A 20152-nucleotide genomic window follows, 5' to 3' on the forward strand; every position below is an offset into this window, starting at 1 on the left:
GTTGAGTTGGAAGCCAGGAGTATATGAGCCATCATTGCTGACTAGGGCCGGGTATGAAGAATCGATTCTTTTCGGGTATCGTTAAGGAATGATTCGAACCACCGACATCAATAGTTTTTGCTTAACGAGTCTCTTATCGGTCCTTCAGAGTGACCATTGTTTTTGAGGGTGTTTGTCGAGAAAATGATCATTTCTCTACACTGATTACAGACTCTGCAGCGGGTCTGTAATCAACCATTTCTGCAGTGCGGCTCTGCTTTGAACCTTGAACCAATGAAGCGGTGCTCCGATCTGCTGCTTCATTGGTTCTTTGCTTCAATCCTCTTCAGAAGCAGCAACTCTGCTTCTTATCCCCTCTCAAACCCATTAAAATATGACAATCGTGAGTCACTTTTGTGCAGATTAAAGTGACTAACTGGGACTCCTGTCTTGTTGGGAGAATGAAACGAGAATCATCCTCCGTTCTTTTGCTCCAAACGCTGCTCCACTCTCTCCTGAGTCAAGTTAGAAAGATAGAGTCTGCTCGGAATGAATAACTTCAAAGCGAATCATTGTTTAAACCAAATGACACATCTTTCCAAACACTGTAATACAACCAAAAAATTGCAATCGATCAAAATGTTTTTTCCTCCCAAAATGAGACGTCCTGCACTGACGTGCAGCAGCCCAAGACTGTATGACTGCAGACCTGCAGACTCCAGCCAAGGGCGCAATTTAGAACTAGAAATTGGGGGGGACAAAGTGTGAGGCCTGCAGGGCCGACGCCAATGGTTTCTAGATAAGCTCAGATGCATTCTGAGCATCCAGAACAGTAATTTTAATGTTTTGAGAAGACCATGAAGTGGACACCATTTGACTTATACAATTTGAAACTGTGGATATACAAGTATTTTATTCTGAGAATAGCCAGCATTGATTTGATTAACATCCTGGTGTAAATAAGGTATCACCACATGTGTAGAACTCAAAAAGAATGATAGGTGATGAAGAAAACAACTGCAATGTGGTAAAATGTATTCATAAATGTGAAAGAACAGGCTCTTAATAATTATTAACTATTGCACACTGTATTTTTTTTCTCAAGATTTTTTTTTTGCATAAGTTTGAAAAAACAACAGATCATAAGTTTAGGATAAATTACTTACCATGAATTTAATTTTCAAAGTGGCACTAATGACAACACTCATACTGAACATAATTTCGCTTGCATAGACTGATTTTGGAGATCAAGCTATAATTGCTGATGGGCTTTCTGAGGTCCCAGATAGCTTTTCTGATTTCCTTTTCTAACTTTCAGAATTTAGTAAATTAGCATATGGTCCACTGATACTTGTGTGTAGACACTAGTCCCTAGAGGCAACTATTTTTGGTTTCAAATCTGGGCAAATGCAGTCCCAGAAAATTCTGAATGTGACAAACAAGAAACAGGTGTTGTAAACAAGTCAATGCTGCTAAAAATACAAACTTGCAGAAACAAAGATACTATTCTGACATGGTTTTGCACATAAGACTGACATAGCATGTTTCAAGTACACATGTATATGTCAGAAGGTGGGGGGGGGGGGGCATACCATATTCTGTCCCCCTGGTTGAAAAGGTGGGGGGACATGTCCCCCATCCCCCACCAAATTGCACCCATGACTCCAGCAGCCAGCTCAGTTCAGCTCAGACATATAGAGAGACTTTCATGCCATTAATGTCTGAAAGGAAATGCTTTTGACAAAAAAAACTACAGATTTTGTTTATTTCTATTTATGTCTCAAGATCAAGGATGCAGTGACCAATTTCATATTTATTAATTTTAAGACTCAATAAAATGTTGACATAGAAAACCTGTAAAGCCTACTTTTAGTACACAGAAAATTCACAGGAGGTATCGATAAGGGAATCGATAAGGAATTGGATCGATAAGCGGAATCAATAATGGTATCAATTTTGATGAAATCTTATCAATACCCATCCCTGTTGCTGACACACTAAATGGAGGATGTTGTGGTTCAGGGTCGAAACATCAGCTGAAGGTGGGATTTCACCTGATGACATCCTCTCCTGACAGAAAGCTATATTCACAAAAAGGTGACTAAAGGCAGTGGCACAGAGAAGCATCTTGGTGTTTTTAATTGTTGTTCTAAATGAGTAATGAGGGTTGGTAAAGCCAGCTGTCATCTTACAGTCCACAAATTCAAAAGGTGAACTTAGCTGCCAGTTCACTTGAGCCATCTTCAACAAATAACCTACTATGCTATTATCACTTGAGCCACCTTGAGCCACGGGTGTAAAATGGAAATGTCACCTGAGCCACCTTGTGTTAGAGATCTAGGATGGAAGTATCACTTGAGCTACCTTCACCCAATGACCTGCTATTCAAATATCACTTGAACTACTTTGAGCCATGGGTCAAGAATGGAAATATCACTTGAGCCACCTTCACCCAAACTGGACAGTTGGCAAATATCATTTGATCCATGAGTTGTTGATCTTACATATCTGGCTCAGAGTGGCTCAAGTGATATTTGACAACTATACCGCTGGGTGAAGGTGGCTCAAATGTGTTTTCCATCCTGGATTCCTGGCTCAAGGTAGCTCAAATACAACCCCAATTCCAATGAAGTTGGGATGTTGTGCGAAATGTAAATACAAACAGAATACAATGATTTGCAAATCCTCTTCAACCTATATTCAATTTAATACACCACAAAGACAAGATATTTAATGTTCAAACTGATAAACTTTATTGTTTTTGTGCAAATATTTGCTCATTTTGAAATGGATGCCTGCAACACGTTTCAAAAAACCTGGGACAGTGGCAACAAAAGACTGGGAAAGTTGATGAATTCTCAAAGAACACCTGTTTGGAACATCCCACAGGTGAACAGGATAAATGGAAACAGGTGAGTGACATGATTGGGTATAAAAGGAGCATCCCCAAAAGGCTCAGCCATTCACAAGCAAAGATGAGGCGAGGATCACCACTTTGTGAACAACTGCATGACATAATTGTCCAACAGTTTAAGAACAATGTTTCTCAACGTTCAATTGGAAGGAATTTAGGGATTCCATCATCTACAGTCCATAATATAATCAGAAGATTCAGAGAATCTGGAGAACTTTCTACACATAAGCGGCAAGGCTGAAAACCAGTGCCCGTGACCTTCAATCCCTCAGGCGGCACTGCATTAAAAACTGACATTATTGTGTAAAGGATCTTACCATGTGGGCTCAGGAGCACTTAAGAAAACCATTGTTAGTAGCACAGTTAGTCGCTACATCTACAAGTTCAAGTTAAAACTCTACCATGCAAAGCGAAACCATACATCAACAGCATCCAGAAATGCCGTCGCCTTCGCTGGGCCCGAGCTCATTTGAAATGGACAGATGCAAAGTGGAAACGTGTGCTGTGGTCTGATGATTCCACATTTCAAATTGTTTTTGGAAATCATGGATGTCGTGTCCTCCGGACAAAAGAGGAAAAAGACCATCCAGATTGTTACCAGCGCAAAGTTCAAAAGCCAGCATCTGTGATGGTATGGGGGTGTGTTAGTGCCCATGGCATGTGCAACTTACACATCTGTGATGGTATCATCAATGCTGAAAGGTACATCCAGGTTTTGGAGCAACACATGCTGCCATCCAAGCGACGTCTTTTTCAGGGACGTCCCTGCTTATTTCAGAAAGACAATGCCAAGCCACATTCTGCACATCTTATAACAGCGTGGCTTTGTAGTAAAAGAGGGCGGGTACTAGACTGGCCTGACTGCAGTCCAGAACTGTCACCCACTGAAAATGTCTGACGCATTATGAAGCACAAAATACGACAACGGAGACCCTGGACTGTTGAACAACTGAAGTCGTACATCAAGCAATAATGGGAAAAAATTCCACCTACAAAGCTTCAACAATTAGTGTCCTCAGTTCCCAAACACTTATTGAGTGTTGTTAGAAGCAAAGATGATGTAACACAGTGGTAAACATATCATTGTCCCAGCTTTTTGAAACATGTTGCAGGCATCCATTTCAAAATGAGCAAATATTTGCACAAAAACAATAAAGTTTATCAGTTTGAACATTAAATATCTTGTCTTTGTGGTGTATTCAGTTGAATATAGGTTGAAGAGGATTTGCAAATCATTGTATTCTGTTTTTATTTACATTTTACAGAACTTCCCAACTTAATTGGAATTGGGGTTGTAATATTTCTATTCTAGAGCCCTGGCTCAAGGGGTCTAGAATGGAAGTGATATTTGCATGGTCATCCATTGGGTGAAGACAAACTGGCAGCTAAATTCACTCTTTGAATTTCAAACTATGAACCGGCAGCAAGCTTCACCAACCTGAGTAAGGATTCCCTTTCTGCCATTTGCTACAGTAACTTTGGAACATTTGTCCAAAGTGCAACCTGAGAAACACAAGGGGCAGCTGTTCATATAACAGTGGTGTTTTTACAAATACTGTCCGGGCCAACTGTGATGGAGTTTTCATTCATATTCTTCATATTTGCTTCACTGGAATTAAGTGTGCACGTGTTTCTGTACAGTTAATGCAAATGATGATGGCTTCTGTGCTTTATTAAAAGGTCGTGGTGTGACGGCCAGCTCTTTGTCATTGCTTCAAGATGTTCACTAATCCAATGTCAAGGCAACACATTGTGTTTTCTCGTAATTAGCCACAGGCAGCAGAGGGAGAACAGACACAGTTCATTTTTTTCTTTCTCTTCCACAGAGGTTAAATCAAATCTATTTCATTTGTATACAACCCCTGGCAATAATTATGGAATCACCGGCCTCGGAGGATGTTCATTCAGTTGTTTAATTTTGTAGACAAAAAGCAGATCACAGACATGACACAAAACTAAAGTCATTTCAAATGGCAACTTTCTGGCTTTAAGAAACACTATAAGAAATCAGGAAAAAAAAATTGTGGCAGTCAGTAACGGTTACTTTTTTAGACCAAGCAGAGGGAAAAAAATATGGAATCACTCAGTTCTGAGGAAAAAATTATGGAATCATGAAAAACAAAAGAACGCTCCAACACATCACTAGTATTTTGTTGCACCACCTCTGGCTTTTATAACAGCTTGCAGTCTCTGAGGCATGGACTTAATGAGTGACAAACAGTACTCTTCATCAATCTGGCTCCAACTTTCTCTGATTGCTGTTGCCAGATCAGCTTTGCAGTTTGGAGCCTTGTCATGGATGATTTTCTTCAACTTCCACCAAAGATTTTCAATTGGATTAAAATCCGGACTATTTGCAGGCCATGACATTGACCCCATGTGTCTTTTTGCAAGGAATGTTTTCACAGTTTTTGCTCTATGGCAAGATGCATTATCATCTTGAAAAATGATTTCATCATCCCCAAACATCCTTTCAATTGATGGAATAAGAAAAGTGTCCAAAATATCAACGTAAACTTGTGCATTTATTGATGATGTTATGTGCCGACGCGGGTTGTGGAGCGGACCTGCGTCTGACTGAACCCAGCGCTAAATAACCAGAAAGCGGTTCCAAAAAACAAAACAATTTTATTATCCCCCTCTTGTGCAATACTCGGTGTACAACATAAAAGTGCGTTTGTCTGGCGGAGTGAAGGATGGCGCGCTCTCCAGCGCCCAAAGGGATCGAAGCCCGGCGCTTCTGGACTCACGTTCACCGCCAAACACCCCCCAGGTGGACACGACAAACTGACTCTGTGAAGGATAGAAGAGGTGAGGTAAGTCAACAGCTACAACTAATATCCTTCAAAGGCACACACTATCAGCAACACATTCAGGTCTGAATTTAAGCTTTATGTAAATGAGCAGCTTCTCACAACAGGTGGAGGATCATCAGTCCGCACGCCACGGCCGTGAGAAGCGAGCTGCACAATTTTCATCAATGTTCAAATATACTGCGTAACAAAATACCAAATTACTATTAACACTTATTCAGACAATCAATCACCTCTGATGTGTGCTGACAGCATGTGTCCCTCACCCGTCCTCCTTCACAGGCACGATGTATCAAACCCAGGCGCAGTCCTCAGCGTCTCACAAACGAACGTCACAAGGTCGAGTTCCCGGCAATTCTGCTTGAATCACTCATGGCTTAAATGCAGAACGCCATCTCATTATCTGCTTCAGCTGAAAGTCTTTGAGTTTGCACGTGAGCATCATCCACAGGTGCTGCAAATCATGCTGATGAGGGTGAAGGACTCTTCTGCCAGCACCTTCCCCACAGACAAAAACCAGTTTGCATACCACCTGGAGAGCAAAGAAAAGAAAAGAACACCAAAATGTCCAGCCAAACCCCCCAACACACAACAGATGATGTAATGACAGCCATCTCCCCAGTGCCTTTACCTGACATGCAGCCCCATATCATCAATGACTGTGGAAATTTATATGTTCTCTTCAGGCAGTCACCTTTATAAATCTCATTGGAACGGCACCAAACAAAAGTTCCAGCATCATCACCTTGCCCAATGCAGATTCGAGATTCATCACTGAATTTGACTTTCATCCAGTCATCCACAGTCCATGATTGCTTTTCCTTAGCCCATTGTAACCTTGTTTTTTCTGTTTAGGTGTTAATGATGGCTTTCGTTTAGGTTTTCTGTATGTAAATCCCATTTCCTTTAGGCGGTTTCTTACAGTTCGGTCACAGACGTTGACTCCAGTTTCCTCCCATTCGTTCATTTGTTTTGTTGTGCATTTTCGATTTTTGAGACATATTGCTTTAAGTTTTCTGTCTTGACGCTTTGATGTCTTCCTTGGTTTTTTTCAATATTGTCTCATTTTCAACACAGCACAGACACATGGTGGTTCTATGTTCAGCATTTAGCTGTCACAACATAGTGGTGCAGTCCTCACGATCAGTCTTCACCTCAAGAATGGTCTGAATTAAGACCACTTTCTGAAACTCTTGGTCTTGACCACATTTTTACCCAGTCTTGGGGCCCCTTCACACTTAACATGACTGAAGCCGACTAGTGCACAAAGGAGGAAATGCATGCCATTCGTGAAAAATCTGAGCTGCCTCCAACGCCTCATACGCCTGTTGTTACAATTATTCGCGCACACCAGCAGCCGAAAAACAGAGAGAGCCCATTCAGTCCCTCTCGCAGCAGGTATCGGCCAAATTCCAGGTGTCCCACATGAACATCCAACACCGCTCGCTGGACACTCAGAAAATGTGGTGGCGTTTGCGCTGTTAGCACAAAAATAGGGAGCAGATGATCACTTTCAGGCTGGCAGTGAAATTTGCCTAAGTGCCCCCACGTTTGTGGCTTTGCAAAGCAAAACAAATGTGGCATGCATGTGTATCGCACTTGTGCTTGTGTCCCCCCCCACCCCCCACCCCCACATGGGGAGAGCACACTTGCATGACATGCTGATATGTATTTACAGACATGATCACATGGGGGCCACACAGCCACGTCTGAGCACACACAGCCGGGCTGCAGTGGCCACACTCAGCGCACCTTGGCAGGCTGCTCCATGTGAAACGGACCATCAGATCACGCAGCAGGCAATCTAAATGTCACGCGTGTCCGGCCCGACATATGTGACCGTCAGAACACATGCGCCACAGGACTATGACAATATGGCAAGCCAACAGCACCACAAATACGTCACTTTCAGTCATGTATCACCAAAAATACGCTGTAACAATCGCCGTCCCCTTTTTTTATTATTTATATCAACCCAGTAATTATACACCTGGTTTTTGAGCAGGGGTGGTCCCCAAGTGGTTAGTATGCTTGATTTTGGTGCAGAAGGTTCCCGGTTCAAATCCCACCCCTGCCACATTTCTCCATATAATGTGGAGCTGTGTCAGGAAGGGTATCTGGCGTAAAACCTGTGCCAGTTAAACATGCAGATCCACCTCGGATTTGCTCTGGTGACCCCGAGTGCAAAAACAAGGGAGCACCCGAAGGGACTTACAGTACTTACTATAGAGCTGGGTTTTATTTTCCTCCACATCAGCTGCACGATGTGGTGCAACACGTTCCAGCTGTTTTTTTGTTTTTTCAGGTCGATGGTTCGTGGTTCTCCGTTTTGTGTTTGGTTCGCGGATTATCTTCCAGTTTCTGTGTCTTTCGTGTTATGTGTGAAGGGGCCCTTATCTGGGTCACTTACATAGAGAACTCTGCCTTTTATTTCCAGACTAGTCAAGACCACAGCACTGAGATATCACTGAAGTACTTTCAGTCAGGCCACTGAATGTTTGACCTCTTTGGATAAGGTATGATATGTTGGCTTGGAAACATATAAAAGTTGAGATAGTCAGACTTTCTTCTGAAATTTGAAAAAAAACAACAAAAAAACAGCTACAAAACAGAACTCTTTTGTCTGTACTTCACACTCTTGATGATTGTTCCTAATCATCAATATTGTACACATAATTACTATATACAGTATTACTTCTATTATTATTTTGTACTTGCTGAAAGAATTCACAGGCTTCATTATATCACTGGAATTTACATCTTATTCTATTTTCTAGATTGATCAAATTGCACAAGGCTTGTTACTGGCTCAAAATGGAAAGTAACGTCTTTAGTGCTGAATATTTCATATATTCTGTCCTTGATGATTTCTAGGAGAATACCAGGGTTACCCACAAAACAGTATGCTTACACAAAAATGGTATTGTTTTCAGTGAATGGTAAAGTTTGGAAAAGAAGTGCTTGTTTGTATGTGGGTGTTATTTTTTTTTTATCAGTTGTGCTGCCTTTTGCACTTTCATTACATCCACCAAGGACACAATGAAATCACTGGCATTTATTTATTTGTCTGTCTGTCTGTCTGTCTGACTGTTAGCAGGATTACGTCAAAACTACTGCACGGATTTTGACGAAATTCTCACCACAGATAGATATTAGGCCATGGAAGACTCCATTAAATTTTGGAGGTGATCTGGATCAGGATTGGTGTACGTCATAAATATCTGTTTGCTCTTGTTATAAATAGGTTGTGCAGTGTGGGGCTCGCACTGGTCTTGGTCTTCATTATGACTTGGTCTTGGTTTAGATGGTCTTGACTACAACACCGCCGGTTGGCATGCACAAAAAAGAATATTTACTTCAGTAGTTTTCCATCAGACCCAGAAAGACAAGTTAACTCTTAAACCCTAGAGTCCCCAAATTTGGGGACTTGCCCTGTTTTGGAACATTTGAACACTCATAACTAACCAATGCTGACACCAACATACACTTATTATACATCAAAATGTCAAGCGAAGTCTCCTCTAGAAAAGTATCCACTTCAATCACATATCAACTAACCACAGCTGAAACGCCAAGCAAATAAAGACATAAATTGGAATTCATTTTTTGGGGAAAAAACCTAATTTACCCCTAACAAGTATTATTTACTTTCAATTTTTTTGCATCCACAACATCCCCTAGGACCTGTCTTTTAGCTGATCCAAACTTTTGCATTTTTGACCTTGTACCTTCAAATCATAATGTATGGGTATGTGAGTTTGTTGAAATAGGCTCTAGGGCTTAAGGGGTTAAATGACAGGCAGCTATGAAACTTGCAAATGAGCCGTTTCCAGAAGACAGATTACACTATGTAACAAATTTTTGTTTTTGTTTTGTTCCTGGATACACAGTGTGTTTTCCTAACCTGTTATGCCTTAAATAAATAGAAAATAGCTGTTATTCCACAGAAACTTTGCTTCTGTGATCAGGACAATGATATTTTGAAATTTGTCTGTTTTCAAGAATATTCTCGATTCGCCTTCAGTACTACTGAGTAGTCTTCTAGAATATTCTTTAACCGCTAGAACTGTCCAGAATTTTCTAGAAGTTTCCAGAATTATCTAGAAACTTAAAAAAAAAAACATTTATAACTTTCTAGAACGTTAAAAAAAATAAAATCAAAGTTTGTGCTGAATGTAGTCATTTTTCCATAGACTTTAGACATAAGCAGTTGAAATATAACACTTAGAAGCCAGGAACAAAAATTGTGTTACATAGTGTTATTAACACTTCCATCATTAAAAGTCGCTTTCTGCTCATTTTTAACTGAATAGCATCACATACATTTGATGAAGCTGAAAATGAGTATATTTCTAATTTTTACACCTCAGGTCAGGTGAGTCTCTTTCTTTCACTCCCTCTGTGTGTGTGTGTGTGTGTGTGTGTGTGTGTGTGTGTGTGTGTGTGTGTGTGTGTGTGTGTGTGTGTGTGTGTGTGTGTGTGTGTGTGTGTGTGTGTGTGTGTGTGTGTGTGTGTGTGCGCGCTGGCGCGCGCTCGCCCCATTGTGGACATATTAAGGAGTGTGCAACAGTCATGTTGCTGCTCTTTTAACCTCCAGTGCTCATTAACAAACTGCTGGTCCACAACAATTTAAACCAGGTGCATTTAGCCTCCAGCTATTTTGGATTGAAATTCATTAATGTTCAGATCAGATTTGTATGTTTAGAAATTACTACATGTCCTATACTGTCCTACATTAATATACAGTAGTGTTCAGAATAATAGTAGTGCTATGTGACTAAAAAGATTAATCCAGGTTTTGAGTATATTTCTTATTTTTACATGGGAAACAAGGTACCAGTAGATTCAGTAGATTCTCATAAATCAAACAAGACCAAGCATTCATGATATGCACACTCTTAAGGCTATGAAATCGGGCCATTAGTAAAAAAAAAAAAAAAAAGTAGAAAAGGGGGTGTTCACAATAATAGTAGCATCTGCTGTTGATGCTACAAACTCAAAACTATTATGTTCAAACTGCTTTTTTAGCAATCCTGTGAATCACTAAACTAGTATTTAGTTGTATAACCACAGCTTTTCATGATTTCTTCACATCTGCGAGGCATTAATTTTATTGGTTTGGAACCAAGATTTTGCTCATTTACTAGTGTGCTTGGGGTCATTGTCTTGTTGAAACACCCATTTCAAGGGCATGTCCTCTTCAGCATAAGGCAACATGACCTCTTCAAGTATTTTGACATATCCAAACTGATCCATGATACCTGGTATGTGATATATAGGCCCAACACCATAGTAGGAGAAACATGCCCATATCATGATGCTTGCACCACCATGCTTCACTGTCTTCACTGTGAAGTGTGGCTTGAATTCAGAGTTTGGGGGTCGTCTCACAAACTGTCTGCGGCCCTTGGACCCAAAAAGAACAGTTTTACTCTCATCAGTCCACAAAATATTCCTCCATTTCTCTTTAGGCCAGTTGATATGTTCTTTGGCAAATTGTAACCTCTTCTGCACATGTCTTTTATTCAACAGAGGGACTTTGCAGGGGATTCTTGCAAATAAATTAGCTTCACACAGGCGTCTTCTAACTGTCACAGCACTTACAGGTAACTCCAGACTGTCTTTGATCATCCTGGAGCTGATCAATGGGTGAGCCTTTGCCATTCTGGTTATTCTACTATCCATTTTGATGGTTGTCTTACGTTTTCTTCCACGCGTCTCTGTTTTTTTTTTTTTTGTCCATTTTAAAGCATTGGAGATCATTGTAGATGAACAGCCTATAATTTTTTGCACCTGCGTATACGTTTTCCCCTCTCCAATCAACTTTTTAATCAAACTACGCTGTTCTTCTGAACAATGTCTTGAATGTCCCATTTTCCTCAGGCTTTCAAAGAGAAAAGCATGACTTTATAGTTTTCACCTCCCCCTACAAATCCTTTCTGTCATAATCTGTCCTCATTAACATGCAATTAATATTCTGAGCTACGACAGACCTACGGCGAACTCAATGCAATAAATAACAGACTGCAAACTCTGAAATATTTCTGAACCGAGTTGGAAGTTTTAAAATGGGCTTCAAGGGGAGTGACATGCTTTTGGAGTCATCCTCAAGTGGCCATTCACGGAACTGCAGGTATTGGCACTTTTGCATTGGCTTCATTTTTCAGTACTGGAGGCTGAGGCTTAGTACACAGCGCATTAAATTGTGTCAGTGGAGAGCCGCCACCAAAGCTCCCTGAGGTGAAGCAGTAAGGTGATTTTTTTTTCTCATTTGTGTTGACTTTTTATTTTCATTGTGTGTACATGCAGAGTACATGTGACATGAACCTGCCTGTGTAAGGCATACCTGAATGTTGCTCTGTATAAATCACAGGAAAACTCAATCTAAAGTTGTGTTCAACTTTAGATCAGGCTTCATTGATGTGTGGTGTCATCACTTTCAGCTGCCTCATGATAGCAATGCAACAACGCTGTGCATGACCACACCTCATTTTAAAACCACCATGCCCGTGGGCACACAGATGAGTGTAAGTGTACTCTCAATTTAAACAATGACACGTGCTGCTTTATGATAGGAGGAAGGTAGGGCACATGCATGTTTTGGCTCTACACGTTCATTTAGACTCAACTCTAATCTTAAATTTGTATTATTTACTACAGATCTGTCCTTAGTGTCACCAGCATGTCCTTTGCCCTCCAGAATGATGACATCAGCACATGACTGTCACATGACAGCACAGGGTCCATATCACAAAAGACATTGACTCTTGCAGTTTACATTTCATTTAGAGACCAAACATTTCCCCATAAACAAGAACATGGCAACTGTGGCAAAGAGAACATTATGAGGTTTTGTTTCACTTAAATCTGTTTGTTTGTTGAAGATTGACTGCATCAGTTGCAGTACAAAACAAACAATATTACCAATCCTTCTTTGTTTTAAACTTGTCATTGGTCATTGGTGTCAGTTTCTTATGAATGTAATAGACATGGGGTCAAATACTTTGCATTGTATTTAAATACAAATACAAATACTTTAGATTTTCGAATTCCAAATACAAATACAAATACTTTGTACTTTTTCAAATACAAATACAAATACTTTCTATGAACTATAAACAATAAATCAACACAAAAACTGATAAACTGGTGACAATTTATTGTGAAAATAGCATGACCAAATACTGTTGATAAGTAAAGGATTGAATGTTTTATCACAAATTCACTATTATAATATCACAGGCAATAATCAAACTATCACAATCGATATTCAACACGGTGTCACAGAGATTCCCAAGTTTGAAAAGTATTTGAAAAAGTATTTGTAAAAGTATTTGGAAATACTTGGGATCAGTGATGTATTTGAAATACAAATACAAATACTTTGAATTCAAAATCAGAAAATACAAATACAAATACTCCAAAAAATGTATTTAAGTATTTTCAAATACAAATACTTTTGTATTTAACCCCATGTCTGGAATGTAAATGAGCATTTAACAGACCACAGGCCACAGCCACACTGCAGCACGACATTAAACCATATTAACAAGAAATTATATTCCACCCTTTCAACAGATGTTTTTTAAAGTCGCTGCATAATTTCATAAGAAACTGATAAACAATTGTGAAATAATCCTCTAGCAACTTTGACAAAAATGTCCCTAGGTCTGATCCGGGGTTCTTGCTTAACTCACACCTCGCACTTCTAGAATATTTCATGAAGATCACTCAATAAGTTCTTCAGTAATCCTGGTAAAGGTTCTATCTCACTGTGAAACGACAGCTTGTGAATGGCATTTGCAAGGGATTTCCCAACATGCCACATGGCCAAAAATTTATAATAATAATAGTCTTTTTTTTTTTTTTTTTAAATCACACATGGTGGAAGGTTCAGAACATGGGCTGGGGTTAATGTGGTTGAAGGGTTTGTTGCCTATTGGCAGAGAGCTGTGCTCTCTCTTGAGTGCACCGCCAAGATTTTACATTACATTCATTTGGGTGATGCTTTTACCCAAACTGACTTACAACTGAGGAATTGCAAGCTACATTTTGAAGGAGAACTTCAACATAACAATAAATATTATCTTTACAATTTAACAGCGACTTCGTCAAAATGATCGATATCATCGTTACACACTTATGACACTAAAGCAGTCCACACTGATTGCAAAATGAATGTGCCAAATAAATTCAAATAATGTTGATACAACAAAATATTAACACAAGTTTATTTGTTCACCAAATGAAGAACTTAATATTTTTCTATTTTTAAGGGGTATTTTACTCTAGTAGTTTATCTAAATTACACATGTAATTGTTATTTTCCTTGACGGACATGTGATGAGAGTGTGTGGTACATAAAGCTGTCCCTCGGCGCTGCATCACATTGGGGGGGCAACCCTGTGCAGAGCGACATCTTTTTCCTCATCACTCAAACTGACAGTAAAATTCATCAGACTCCCTGAGACCAGCAGCAACTGTTCTGGTGCATAATGCAGACAAGCTGCAGGAAACCAAATAATTTAAGCTGCATGATCACAGAATATTTAAAAAGAATTAAAGGGAGAAAAAAGACCAAATTTTGCGTAATCACAATGAAGCAAAGTAATGTGAAAATTTTTTACAGTATGTCTGTCAAACACGTGATGTGCCCTTGTGACTGTTGGATTGTAAGTAAAATTACTCAAAAACCAATGGACCAAGTTAAAAAAAGACTTGGGATAAATGTCATTAAATTATGGAGTAACTCTGCAAACAGAGATGGAGCCAAGAACTCCTTAAAGGTGTACAGCCTTTCACATTTCACTAAACTAAAGGCCCTGTCACACCTTGATGATTTAGCCAGCGTATGCCAACCATATTAAAACACGCTGGCATAAGTCCAATAAGGGTACGTTTTTCATAGGTTAAGAGCATGTTGAAGCTTGCTGATGTCCTAAAATGCTGAGCTCCTTGAAAAATTTTGGACATGCTGACAATTTTCAACGCATGCCAGTGTGTGACTCATACATCCCGCACATGCTGGACATAAGTTGTAGGTACGTTTTGTGATTGTTGGCACACGTTTCTTGTAATCTACTAATAAGTTTAAATACGTCCATTAATGTTGGCCACTGATTGGTTGAAACCTCCAGTCCCCATGCGGACACACTGTTTCATTCACACACGGAGTAAATATTACGTGTTCGATTCAGTCCCATTGATCATCACAGTCCGACGGACACATATCCACATAATAAAGCATCTTGATTTTGGAAAACGACATCTGAAAATACTTTAGTTCCTTGTCGTGGCTGGAAACTTAGCATTTTAAAGCAAGTTGCTGCTGTATGTGCATTTCTCGGAAGATGCCGGTGTCGCGTTCTGAACACACAGAACCGCTGTGATGATTTAAACTGTTAAAGCGCCAGATGACCTGATCGATCGGGTGTGATCAAATAAAGTGCTGTAACTCTAAACTTTTAAAGCGACATCCCTGTCGGTGTGACCATCAGACAAATTGATCGATCAGGCGTGATCAAATAAAGTGCTGTAACTCTAAACTTTTAAAGCGACATCCCTGTCGGTGTGACCATCAGACAAATTGATCGATCAGGCGTGATCAAATAAAGTGCTGTAACTCTAAACTTTTAAAGCGAGATCCCTGTCGGTGTGATCATCAGACGACCTGATGTGCTGTGACTCTTTAAACTTCTAAAGCGGCGTCGCTTTCAGTGTGATCTGTCAGTGTGGTGATCACAAAAATTAAAGTTGCTCTAACTTTGGTTAAAAGTGGTGCAAATTATTGGTTGCGCTAATAGGATTAATAAATGAAATAGTTTTGACTGTGTTGAATGGTTGGTCTGCAAAGTAAACGTCAAACAATATTCTATGCAGCCCAGTCTCACGTTTTTTTTTTTATGCTCCTGTCACGAAATGAGTCAAATTTTCATGACGGGTTTTTTTTTAAACTAAATATTACTAACCCTACTCCTTCCCCCAACCCTAACCATAACCACCGGAACACAGAATGAAATAGAATGAATTTGTGCTGCTGTGACGAAAATGAGGCGCTTTTCATCACAATATTGTTTATTTCGTGCTGCTGCATCACGACTTGCCGTGAGACCAGGTTGATTCTATGACATGTGACATATGTTACCCCATAACGTGATAACTAAGCATGACACATGGTGCAAACTATTCCTTTTTAAAACCTTATTAACCTGTACAAACTGAAATTGACCTTTGTCACCATTGTTGTTGTTTTTACCCCAAAACTCCATAACATTTAGTCACAGATAGTCCAAACTATACCTTTTTGGATTCTTTGTGATCAGACAAATAATGTGGTATAGTTTTCAATATGATTGGAGCACCTTTTATTTTGACCCCTGTGTAATTCTTCAATTGACCCCTACCTGGCCACCCACTGAAAATTCAAGTGTCCAGTCAGTTTTTTCAAAAAAGAGTCAAAGGAGTATGTGTGCCAATCTTGGTGCTTATTTCCAGAAATGAATTATTGTTACAGTACTCTGCTCCACTGTGTACAAGAAAATACTACTGCAGATCAATGTCTACACTGGTGTTGGCCTTTTCTATAAATAAACTACCTGCCCCACCCCATTTTTTTCCATTTGTCTTTAAATGTTTAATTGTTTCTAAAGCATAAACACCTCTGTATTTTCTTCACCACCATGACATGACCTTTTGATATGAATATTTGAAACGCATCTATCGTGTGTGTGTGCACCAAATCTCATGTCGGTGATGTTACAGTGTGTTGTACCCTTCGAATCAAATGATGGGTGGCCCTCTACAAGCACTTGTCTCATCATATAATGCCCCGGGAAAGGCAGCACCATCTTTACCTGGGGTACATGACTGAATTTTTGGACATTAACAGGGTTGGATTACTTTGAAATGTAATCCAAAAGTAATCAGATTACAAGTAATCCAAATGTATGTACATACATACATGTAATCCACAAGTATTCTTTCAAAGTAATCCTACCCAACCTTGGACATTAATTACAATTTCTGCACAGCTTGTGTGGAAAGACAGTCTTTGACACCATCTTTCATAGCGACTAAACCAATCGAAGTGTTGCTTTTATGAGAAATTATTGCACAAGCAAAATAAATATATAAATACAATGAAATGAAATAAAAAGGGGTCAGTCAGGTAATCTGAACCAAACTATTTATTTATTTATTTATTGGCATACAAGAAGAGCACTCTGAGTGCCCCCTTAGTTATCCTGAAATTGTACACTCACAGAAATATTTACCCTAACTTTTAAGATTTATGTAATTTTATTACATGACTAATTCCCATTTACTTTTTTAGATCATTTTAATACAAACCTACCAAATAAACCTTACATGATGCATATGCATTAATCCTATTCATTTGAAATGCATAATCCTCAGCGTTACGTATTTAATATTAATAAAATATAATTACTCTAAATCAATAATAATGACAGTATTTATTTAAAATACATAAAGTATATTGTTTGAATTGCATAATAATTGTGTTACCTATGTATAGGAAAACACAAATCATTTATTTAATTACAATTTTAAATGCCAGGGGGTGCATTTTATTGATAATCAGGGGTACAGTCCTTTAGAAATGTTAATATTTTATGAAAATAACAGTTGGTCTGTGGAGATACCCGCCGAACTGAAGGCTGGCGTTTGACATTTAAATGACGTCAGACAGCCGTCACACAGGGACACCGGGCTTCAGGGAGACTCAAAGCGAATTTAAACCACCAGATTTCTTTAAGGAGTTCTGTGCTTTTCGAATGACAGCTAAGACAGATCTGCACTTGAGGACCTGCAAAGCTCACTTTGTCTTCGCAGCTGACATGAAGCGGTGACAGACAGCATACCTCTGAGCTCCAGGAGGAAGCCGCCGGCGGCATCCCGGCGCACAGCAGGAGGCTGAGCAGCGCCGCAGCCAGGACGGGAGCGCAGCCGCAGGCGCGTCTCTGCGAACTTTTGGGAGTCTGACAGCAAACCATGGCTGCGATATCACACCTCCAGGAAGAGCACATAAATCCCTCACCGACGGCCGCACAGGTTTACCATCTATGCCCGGTAGCTGCCCATCGCACGTTGGTCTGCGGTGTTCCTCTGGGAGCTGGTGCAGCGCGGAGCGGCGCAGACTGTGTGCGCAGCCGACACTCTTCCGCACAGCGCGTCTGCCAGAGGGCTGGTTTCACATTACTCCAGATGGGGCAGGGGGTCAGCGGCGAGACGATTTAATGAAAACCAAACGCACTCCGTCCATCAAACCACTTGGTGGAACCACAAGGGTTGAGTTATAAAGCAGAATCAGATGTCTTATTCCTGAGGTTTATGCAATAATGCAGCTGAAATAAACTGTAACCCAGTTTTCAGGCTGCAGAGTGGCGTGCATTCAACGGAAAACAAACGGAAAGACAGAGCATGCAGGACCACAACTCCAAACAAACCGCTGTAATCAACACGTGCAAAAAAAGAGGTTTGCGAACTAAAAAAAGAAATGCTCCATCTGACTCTGATCACTACCTGCAGGCTGCACATACTGACTAAATTACAGTATTTGAAGAACTTTCATATATGCTCAGAAATTATTGTAACTTGCAAAATTTCCTTAAAAAAATAAATCAATATCTATAGCCCTGTGACAGACTGGCGTCATGTCCAAGGTGAACCAGGCTTCAGCCTCCCATGACCCTTAATTGGAGTATAGAAAATGGATGGATCTATCTATCTATCTATATGAAGCATATTTTTTTTGTGGGAAAAAGTGGCTTGTTTGGAGTTCTAGCCCTGTGTGTATGTTTTTTTTTTTTTTTGAATACACGCCACTCTGCGGCCTGTAAACTGGGTTACAGTTTATTTGGGACTTCAGATTCTAGACAGACAAGCTGCTGGCAAACCAAGCAGACAGAGTGGTGGTTGACAAGGGAAAGAAGACCACAGTTATGACCAATGAGGCAACCCCAGCCGACAGCAATATCAGAAAGAAGGAACACGAGGAAATCGAGAAGTACCAAGATCTGAAGGAACAATTGGAGCAGATGTGGAAGAAAACTGTCATGTGGTACCATGTTTGTGTTCATGCGCCCCCCCAGCTCTGGTTAGTCCAGAATTGGGGAGCAGATTAAGAGGTCTCCACTTCAACTCTGCACACCCCCTGAAAATAAAACAAAGCTGAGACGGAACAGGAACAGGTCAGGTTGCTGACCAGTCTGCACTTCTGTGTTCTTATTAAAAAAAAAAAAAAAAAAACACACGAGTGCATGAGAGAAACAGTGCATCCAGAAAGTATTCATGACAATGAACTTTTTCCACATTTTGTTATGTTGCAGCCAGTGTTGCCACAGTTACTTTGAAAAAGTAATCCAATTACTGATTGCTTCTTGAAAAAGTAACTTAGTTACTTTGCTGATTACTCAGTTTTAAAAGTAACTAATTTAGATTACTAGTTTCTTTATTAGTTACTTTCAGCAGCTGCCGACAACACACCCCTCTGCCACCTCAACATGATGATAACCTGTTTTCTCTGTTTTGAAAATAACCTGTTTTGCCAATACTCACTTTATAGTCACTCTTTCTTGACTTCAATGAACATACCAGTAAATACTTGTTTTATAAAAAGTAAAATAAAGACACCTTTCTTGACCTCATATTTAACTGTTGACAGCACTGTATCAGTAAAACTTTATAAATGTAACTACTAAATCTTTCTAACATTTAAATTCTCTCTAAACATTATAGTTATTGAAATGATTATTAAAGCAGTATTAGTAGTAGTTAATAAAAGGCTTCAAAACTGAACCTTTAATCTACAACCCCAATTCCAGTGAAGGTGGGATGTTGTGTGAAATGTAAATAAAAACAGAACACACACACACACACACACACACACACACATCTTCAACCGCTTAAGCCCCTTTCACACTGGTGTATTCGTAGAGCTGCTCATTGCAGCGTATTGTCTTTGTGTCCAGATGCTGCTGAGAGAGAGAGACGTGGTAACATTATGAAACGCAAAATACGACAATGGAGACTCCGGACTGTTGAACAACTGAAGTCATACATCAAGCAAGAATGGGAAAGAATTCCACCTACAAAGCTTCAACAATTAGTGTCCTCAGTTCCCAAACGCTTGAGTGTTGTTACAAGGAAAGGTGACGTAACACAGTGGTAAACATACCACTGTCCCAGCTTTTTTGAAACATGTTGCAGGCAACCACTTCAAAATGAGCAAATATTTGCACAAAAACAATAAAGTTTGAACATTAAATATCTTGTCTTTGTGGTATATTCAACTGAATATAGGTTGAAGAGGATTTGCAAATCACTGTATTCTGTTTTTATTTACATTTTACACAACATCCCAACTTCATTGGAATTGGGGTTGTAAGGTTGTTGTGGGGGAGCCGCCTCCCTGCCCCGCCCCACG

General features: G+C 39.8%; 1 protein-coding gene across 4 annotated transcripts in view; it reads right to left on the reverse strand.

Annotated features, from left to right (window-relative positions):
• mmp23ba (matrix metallopeptidase 23ba) overlaps positions 1-18028 on the reverse strand; it is an 83356-nt gene extending 65328 nt beyond the window's left edge. For 2 of the 4 annotated variants that reach the window (XM_034171938.1, XM_034171940.1), the window contains exon 1: positions 17589-18028. In XM_034171938.1, the coding sequence (XP_034027829.1) occupies positions 17589-17753 (165 nt within the window). In that variant the 5' untranslated portion in view covers positions 17754-18028. The remainder of the gene's footprint in view (positions 1-17588) is intronic. The other 2 variants (XM_034171941.1, XM_034171939.1) reach the window with 2 other exon arrangements.
• Between the last annotated feature and the right edge of the window lie 2124 nt (positions 18029-20152).

The sequence above is a fragment of the Thalassophryne amazonica genome, chromosome 6 (genome assembly GCF_902500255.1).
Source record: "Thalassophryne amazonica chromosome 6, fThaAma1.1, whole genome shotgun sequence".
Lineage (NCBI taxonomy): Eukaryota > Metazoa > Chordata > Actinopteri > Batrachoidiformes > Batrachoididae > Thalassophryne > Thalassophryne amazonica.